This window comes from Oncorhynchus masou, chromosome 15 (assembly GCF_036934945.1).
Source record: "Oncorhynchus masou masou isolate Uvic2021 chromosome 15, UVic_Omas_1.1, whole genome shotgun sequence".
In the NCBI taxonomy this organism is placed as follows: domain Eukaryota; kingdom Metazoa; phylum Chordata; class Actinopteri; order Salmoniformes; family Salmonidae; genus Oncorhynchus; species Oncorhynchus masou.
Genome location: NC_088226.1, coordinates 17,600,696 through 17,609,875, shown reverse-complemented (window position 1 = coordinate 17,609,875; position 9,180 = coordinate 17,600,696). Strand labels below are relative to the sequence as shown.

Genomic DNA, 9,180 nt, shown 5'->3' with positions numbered 1-9,180 from the left:
ACCTGAGTGGGTTGAGTCACTGGCATGATCTTCCTGTCTGGTTTTGGCCCCCCTATACTCAGCCTTGTCTCAGGGTAGGAAGTTGGTGGTCTTTGACATCTGCTGATGTAAAAAGGGCTTGATAAATACATTTGATTGAATGATTGATTGAGATGAGTCCTGCCTTGATGACTGTATTAGGTTTACGATTGTTCTATAGATTTTTGTCATCTTAAATTATTACTTGGAATAACAATAGCTAAAGCTCCCTGTCCGGGAATGACATGCTACAGTGATAAAGTTTTCTGCTCCTGCTAGCTAGCAACAGGTCTACTTGTTGTTCTAGCTAGCTGCATTGCTTGGGTTGCTGTGTTGTAAGTAAAGTTGGGTGTCAACTCTATAACTAAATAGATTACAAATATAAACATTCTTTACCTGACAGCAGTGCGTCAGACGGAAATTAGTTTTTTTTTTTGATGTAACAGGAACGTTATAGGCCTACTATGCTTTGGTATTATATTCGGTTCTGTTATGTAAACTGCAAATGAATCGGTATGTGATCTTGTGAGACATTGTGAGTAGATGTGCTTGTTTTGAGGTCAAAGCTAGAGCTGCATGGAGCCACCTGTGCACATTTGTTCATATTCTTTGCTAGTTAGTGAGTTATTAGCCCAGTTGTAGCTGATTTCTATTCAACAATGGGGGAGTGGTTGCTTCCTACAAGAGCACAAAATGTGTGCATTTCTAGCCATCTTTGAAAAACAAACCAGGTAAAGAGCTTTTGTTACGTCTTAAAGGGGCAGTGTTGTATTTTGAGACTGTCTTGAATAAGTTAAGTAGCCAATAGGCAGAAGATAGCATAATTTGTATGTGTTTCTGTAATAATGGCATGGGAATAATAATTATTTTTATTTCGTAAAGTGGTTTCCTGCATCAAACAACACATTTTCAGTCACCTTGTCTGAAGGACAAATGGATAAACAGGTTCATGTCAAGCCCTGTATGTTTTTTTCCAAGTCTCATGGAATGTAGGCCTACAATGAACCACACATTCGCTGCTACTGTAGGCTGAACGATAGAACAGCTATTTCCATGTTAAAATGTTATGGGAAGCATTTTCACCATTGTTTTTTTTATGGTAGGACACTCTAGTAGGCCTACATTACTACTTGGCCACTGTTAAAACTGTAACTTAAAGTGGGTACAGACCAGAGTTCACAGTAAACACTCAACAAAAGTAGCACCGAATTTTCACAATGTTCAAGTTTGCGCACAGAGACCTGAAATTTGCTCAGTGCTGATTTTTTTGAGGGAACATTTCCTATGACTATGTGGTATAGCTATTTGTAGGCTATGGCCCAGGGGTATTTAACTCTTACCCTTCAAGGTCCGGAGCCTACTCCTTTTCTGTTTTAACTGATAATGAATTGCACCTACCTGATGTCCCCGGTCTAAATCCATCCCTGATTAGACGGGAAGAAAGAAAAAAGCACAGTGGAACTGGAACTGCTTAATATCATTGCAATGGTTGCGAGGAGAGCTTTATTGCGAGTAGGCATTTGTGTGCATTGTATTGTGTAGCTTACAGGCTGTATCATAAATCAGCTTGATCAAATGGTTACAATATACCTTATTAAAGAATAAAATGAAACAGAGATGAACTATTCATAGAATTTATTTGCATAGATTAAACATGCTTTCATATCAATTGACCAATTAGTGAACATAAATCATTACTATGTAGAAATGCAGGAAATTCCTTTTAAAACAGCCATAAAAATCAAGCTTTTGGTGTTGTGTATTCATGCATCACAATACACTATAATCTAAATGCATTATGACCTCTAACTTGGCCCAATTCACATTTCCAAATTCCCACCCTGACATACCAAGTTAGAATGGGCCCTGTGTCTCAAACAATAGCCTATGGAGGCTAAATATCCCAAGCAGAGATACAGCAACTCCCAGAGAGAATCAGGCTCCTTGAGATTTGTGGTTTGGGTGTCCTCAGCAGAACGGTGTTGTTCTGGGTTGCAATGCGCAAGAGGGGTTCATAGAGTTTTATATTATATTATGGCAAACACAAAGTGAATTAGGATTTTACCCCCCATGTTCGAATTGGCCAAAGTGGTCAAGCCTCAGACGGTCTTCTGTAGTGCACACACGTAGCCTATAGTTCTTCAACATTTTCACCAGCGCCAGAGAGAAGACAGGGAAGAAACCAATATTTTATACTTCTAGACTGATATACATATTTATTTGGTTTGTCATTCTATCGTTTCTCATGGAATTTTTGTGGAAATGAAATATAATTTATTTAGATAAAATTTTCCAGAAAGTTTTACCAGCTCTGTGTATTCTCCAATTGAAAAAAGCACTCCGGCAAGCACCACACCTCTGCTGGATAGTTCACCATGTTTTATTGGTTTACTGTCTAGTATTTGGCAGCATTTGCCTGTCCAGAAAACAGAAATAAAAGTATGTTGAAAAAATGAAGAATTGACATGGGTAACAAATTTGTTCACAATAAATAAATATACACAATAATATACCCTGCTTTGCAAAACGTGCACACACAAAGATGTTGGTATCTGCACAGACATTGCTGACACATGCCAGATCTTACAATGCCTGGATAAGTATTTCACGCATCAGCTAAACACATAATATGCTACAGTAATCTGTTGCCAGACAGTCGATGACGTGGCATGCAAACAATAGTTGATGCATGCAACGTCTGATCAGGGAACACAACCTTTACCTCTCCATTCTCTGGAGGTGCATCATGGGTAAACAAATACCAACTACGATACACCTCCTGACACAGAGTTTGAGACAGCGTTATCATCAGCTCAGCTGGGATGACCTCAAGGACCTTTTGTATAGTTCACATAGTATGGTGGGTAGGATTGATATTGCAGCCAGGCCTAAGCCTAGTGTAAATTCACTGGTGGTATGGCTGCCTGACCCTAAGTGAACTCTACAAGCCGCACCTTTTGAATTGTCCTCAATGTAGCACCTTGTCAGAACAGTAAAAACCACAACATTACAACTCAACCTAACCTTTTGGTTGTATTTTGGAAATTAGTGGGACATGTGACATTTGATGCGAAAAATCATAGATTAACCTTTCTGCTCGAGGTGGTTATAAACAGTTAACGCTGATCCTGTGCATCAACTTGTCTCTCTCTTGCCAGGTGGCTTTCTTTCATACCCTGATGCTTTCTGAACTGAGTAGATTTGACATATAATTAAAGCAGAATCTTCATCGCATTTGTTCAAACGTTAAATATTTCCAGATCACTTTGGGAGTGTTCGGTATCTACAGTACTTTATTATGATCTGATTATGCCAGTAGAACAATTGGTAAACACACTAACTAACATGCACAGAAAAGTCAAACTCCTCTCTGTTATGAAATCCATCACCTGACTTGACTACATTCTTTATAAAGTTGAACCTGATGGGTGAATCTAAAAGCATACAGATGCTGCTAACTGTAATAATACAACACTATTTCATAGCCAGGTTTTGTTCACCACTAACAGGGTAATGTTTATGTGCTGCTGGTAACACTACCTGGCCGCTAGACCAGCCCCATACAGGCACAACTCGTCTTAAACTTCCAATGCCTTGCTGCGAACCTCTCTCTTAAAGGTCATTTTATGACAGTGACAAAAAAGGATCATTAAGAGATTACGGTTGTTGTACATCATTGTCATCAACATAGATTTGGTGTAGTTTCACCAAAGGAGAAAAAGTCCCATGAGTGGCATTCTTGCTGTAAACAACACACCCATTGACACTCAATGATTGTTAGTGTCTTTTGACCCCCACGAAATAAGGAACTGACCTCAACCCACCAATAGGTCCTGACGCACCACTTGGGAAAAACTGGTGTCGAGATAGGGTGGCATCCACTGAGCCACCAGTGGCCTTTATCGTCATTGTCACTTTTCATATCTTCACTTATAAATAATGTCAAGCTGGTCTGATAACATTTCCCCACAGAATAAAGAAGTCATTCATCTTTCTGTGGCAATGTAAATGTATCTCATTATGGAAGAAAAGCTAAAGGTGATCTTTTGAACTTCATTAAATTCCAAGATTATATGCCTCCGATAGCTAGAATTTAGCTTGAACAGTTTTTGTCAGACATAACGTAAAAAGTACCTGTCATTTTGGGTGGAAATGACTACCTTTCAACAAATTAGCCTTAAGCAATGTGTCAACATTTTGGAACAGAATATTCTTCTGGTGACTTTAGGACAGTGTCCTAATTACGCAATAAGGCCCGAGAAGGTGTGGTATATTGGCCACATACTACAAACCCCCGAAGTGCCTTATTTCTATTAAAAACTGGTTACTAACGTTATTAGAGCAGTAAAAAAAAGATGTCATACCCATGGTATAGTCTGCTATACCACAGCTGTCAGCCAATCAGCATTCAGGGCTCCGAACCACCCAGTTTATAATAAAGAGTGTAATGTTTTATTCAATTTACCACTTAAAATGTGACTTTTAATGTTGCATTATGTATATTTCACTTAACCAGTTAATGTATTTTTCACTGCAGGCAACTTAAAAATGCATTTATTGGTCCACCTCCAGAAAGAAAAAAAGTTTGTCTGTCTCCATATAGACCTTTTTTCACTGTGATCCTGCCTTCAAAACCATCCAATTTACATTTGAAAGAGAAAACATAATTGCGTCATAGACATACCCACAATTGTTTCTGTTGTTGTAGATTTGTGTAGTGGGCAGGGTTTCTTCACACTTACCCTTGCTTTCAATAGACAAAAACATGTAACATTTTTGCACAGTTCAAAAAAGCCCTTTATAGCATCACATCAGACCCCAGGTTGGAGGGGCGTTGACAGCAGCAGTGACAGCATCAATGCAGTTGGTCAGTGCCAGTGGCGCTAAGCAGCTCTCCCACGACTGCAGAGGGGGACACTGGAACAGTGTTTGTGGTGGTGCAGGAGGGTATTGGACCTCAATGGGGTATGCATCAAGTGTCCCGGGGAGCATGACAAAATTCTCAGGCTCCCTGTGTATCAGCAAGAGGGAGAACCTTGAAGATCTCAATGGTCGCTTTGCGTCCTACACAGAGAATCTAAATTAGATACCTTTTTGCATCACAATTGTAGGGTTTTCTTTTTTCACTGTTAGCCTAAAGAACTACCATTCACTTTCTCCTATCATTAGGTGTAAAAATCAGATGATATTCTGGTCAGATGCGATTGAACGGCCACCCAGTGCTTTCAAGTACACTCAGTTGCGATTCCTCTCAGTGGCTAAAACAGTGAGAAGTCTACCTAGGATGTGTGTTGTATGAATGTGTGAGGCTCGATGTTGATGTCTGTGTGGCTCAGGTGCACTCACAAGAGGGAACCAACACGCAGCTTGAGCTACAGATCAAGGAACATTGGGAGAGAAGATCCCTTGGTAACCGTATAGACATGAGTTGCCACTTGGGGATGATCGATAACCTTCAGAACCAGGTAGGTCTACAGGGGACCTATCACTGAACACCTTCCACAGTTGACAGTCTCATATTGCTCTTAAGCATCATCTTATGACCAGATGACTTACTCTCGTTCATTTGTGACCTGTCACCAAGTAAAAGTCTATCCCATCCTTTCAGCAAACAGTAGTGGGAGGGAAAGTAGATAAGCGAACAAAGGAAGTCACTGGGCACAGACATCAATTCAATACAAACAAAATCTAATGGGGAAAACATTTAAACAGAGATATTGGCACAGCACTGAACAAAAATATAAATGCAACATTTGAAATGTGGAACCAACATTTTACGAGCTGAAATAGAAGATCATAAACATTTGCCATAAGCACAAAAAACATATTTCTCAAATGTTGTGCACAAATTTGTTTACATCCCTGTAAATCAAAGGTTACTGAGGAGGATGTCTGTAATAAAGCCCTTTTGTCAAGAAAAACTCATTCTGATTGATTGGGCTTGGCTCCCAAGATGGTAGGTCTATGCCCTCCCAGACCCACCCATTGCTGCAGCCCTGTCCATTCATATGAAATCAATAGATTAGGGCCTAATGAATTTATTTAAATTGTCTGATTTCTTTTATGAACTGTAACGCAGTAAAATCATTGAAATTGCTGCAGTTATATTTTTGTTCAGTGTACATGACCAAAAGTATGTGGACACATGCTTGTCAATCTCATGGGAATTAATATGGAGTTGGCCCCCCCTTTGCTGCTATAACAGCCTCCACTCTTCTGGGAAGGCTTTCCACTAAATGTTGGAACATTGCTGCAGGGACTTGCTTCCATTCAGCCACCAGAGCATTAGTGAGGTCGGGCACCGATGTTGGTCGATTAGGCCTGGCTCTCAGTCGGCGTTCCAATTCATCCCAAAGGTGTTCGATGGGGTTGAGGTCAGGGCTCTGTGCAGGCCAGTCAAGTTCTTCCACACCGAGCTCAACAAACCAGTCCTGTACGGACCTCGCCTTGTGCATGGGGGCATTATCATGCTGAAACAGGAAAGGGCCTTCCCCAAACTGTTGCCACAAAGTTGGAAGCACAGAATCATCTAGAATTTCATTGTATGCTGCAGCGTTAAGATTTCCCTTTACTGGAACTAAGGGGCCTAGTCCAAACCAAGAAAAACAGCCCCAGACCATTATTCCTTCCCCACCAAACTTTACAGTTGGCACTATGCATTCGGGCAGGTAGCGTTCTCCTGGCATCCGCCAAACCCAGATTCGCCCATCGGACTGCCAGATGGTGAAGCGTGATTCATCACTCCAGAGAATGTGTTTCCACTGCTCCAGTGTCCAATGGCGGTGAGCTTTACACCACTCCAGTCGACGCTTCGCATTGCGCATGGTGATCTGAGGCGTGTGTGCGGCTGCTCGGCCATGGAAACCCATTTCATGAAGCTCCCGGCGAACAGTTATTGTGCTGACGTTGCTTCCAGAGGCAGTTTGGAACTCAGTAGTAAGTGTTGCAACCGAGGACAGACGATCTTTACATGCTACTTGCTTCAGCACTTGGCGATCCCCTTCTGTGAGCTTGTGCGGCCTGCCACTTCTCGGCTGAACCGTTGTTGCTCCTAGACGTTTCCACTTCACAATAACAGCACTTACAGTTGACCGGGGCAGCTCTAGCAAGGCAGAAATTTGACGAACTGACTTGTTGGAAAGGTGGCATCCTATGACGGTGCCACGTTGAAAATCACTGAGCTCTTCAGTACGGACCATTCTACTGCCAATGTTTGTCTATGGAGATTGGATGGCGTGTTCTATTTTATACACCGGTCAGCAATGGGTGTGGCCGAAATAGCCAAATCCACTAATTTGAAGGGGTGTCCACATAATTTTGGCCATGTAGTGTATCAGGACCAGGGGAGATGAGGCTGCTGAGAGCTTCTAGAATCCGTGGACCTTGAGCTGCTCCTCTTTCGCCAGGCCAATCTGGAAGTGGGATGAGGGCAGAAGAGACGTCACACAAAGGAACTCTGAACTCCAGTCACAGAACATTTACAAACAGGGACTTTTCTATGAGAGCCATCTGTAGGGGCCATGACAGATGGCCACTTAGTACACACAAGTGTGGAGTATAAGCTGGGTGCAATGTGCTAAAGCAGGGACAAGAGTCAAACCTACCTCAATCAGAAACGTGCAGATATTCTTGCGCTGGTCACCTTGCAGCTGAATTACTTCCCCATACTCTGGGTGCTCAATCACTGTCCCATTGCAGGCAAATTTCTGTTGACAAAGCAGAACTAGTCAAACAAGATATGGAACTTTTCTTAGTTTACCACCTAGTGTAAACTCTGCCATAACATACCTTCTTAAAGGCCTTGACTAGCTTCTTCTTATCATAGTCAATGGCTATGCCCTGGACCGTGGTCAGAGTCTTCCTGCCGTTACGCTGCTGGATTCTTATGTGGATGTAGTCGTCAGTCCCAGATGGGAGTCTGTCATTACCCTTAGTTGCATCTGCAAATGGGTCTGTGGGAAGAACACCATTATTCCAATCATTCCGGCAAAACACAACAGGCAGAACTAGCTGAAATTTCGAAATAACAGCATGATTGCAACTACGACAGTAGGGGAATATCATTAGATCTAGCTATTTGTCTGAACAATTTAGAGTTTCACCCTGAAGGCCTTCCTGAAAGAAAAAGTCGTATCAGACAGATTGGGCAAAAAGTAACATTTATACTCGGGCCATTGTTGACTCTGTGCCAGAAAAACAACCTGCAGAAACTATTTGCTAACCGAATAACGTTAGATATTGTATGTTGATTAATGTGTCCACAATACAGACTCATTTGCTATAACGGCTACAAATCCGTCTTGGGACCAAACGTTAAACAAGGACATTAACGTCGTCTGATGATGTCGATAGGTGTTGGTCAACGTAAAAAAAACACAAAAAAACACCTGGCATTCTATTAATAACTTTTTGCAATCTGAAGGGAATGCTCTCGACATAACTAACCAGATGTTTTATGAAGATATTTATTTACAATTTATAATTAAAATCAAACGTTATATTCAGTTGTAACGTCAACATGTTTGTAAATGCTAGCTAACATTACCAACAGCCATCCCCCCCGCTAATCACGTTAGCCGAGATGGTTGAAATGTCTTACCGAAAGTTTGGAGGTTCTGGATAGCGGACATACGATAAGATTGACTTTGCTTTCGGATGATAACTGGCTAGCGATCGACGGGTCTGCCCAAATTATGTTTTTCTTTGAATCTTCCTTGACACGGGGACGAAGCTTTAGTCGGCTGACCGGCTTTCACAAAATGGACATCGTTCAGATTGCAAAGTGGTACACAACCTTTTACAGCGCCTCCCCGAAACCACCGTCACCGACGTTTTTGACGTACGTATGGACGTGTGCTACGCCACCCTATTTTACGGGAAGGATGACATAATTATTTTCGTATTTCTGGGGGGAAAATATCCACTAGGCTGCATAAAAAAATATAGCACAAATATCTAAATTAAATGTGGAGACCTTAGCTAACTCCAAGGAGTTCTATGAATATGGGAACTTTCCTGGAGTCATTGGCTGTATTTAGGGTGACCAGACGTCCCCGTTTTCCGGGGACAGTCCCCGGAAATGTCCCCGTTTTTAACTGTGCGTTAAAAACAGACCGCAACGTGATATAGTTTACTTGGCAAGAAAGACCGGGCAGCAGAGCC

At 41.7% G+C, this 9,180-nt stretch overlaps 1 protein-coding gene across 1 annotated transcript; it reads right to left on the bottom strand.

Annotated features, from left to right (window-relative positions):
• Window positions 1-6,333: 6,333 nt before the first annotated feature.
• LOC135555799 (eukaryotic translation initiation factor 1b-like) lies at window positions 6,334-8,804 on the bottom strand. The gene is made up of 4 exons (XM_064988534.1): window positions 8,618-8,804; window positions 7,807-7,970; window positions 7,623-7,724; window positions 6,334-7,430 (listed from the first exon to the last, which is right to left on the bottom strand). The coding sequence occupies exons 1-4, from the start codon at window positions 8,646-8,648 to the stop codon at window positions 7,386-7,388; spliced, it is 342 nt and encodes a 113-aa protein (XP_064844606.1). The 5' UTR covers window positions 8,649-8,804; the 3' UTR covers window positions 6,334-7,385.
• Between the last annotated feature and the right edge of the window lie 376 nt (window positions 8,805-9,180).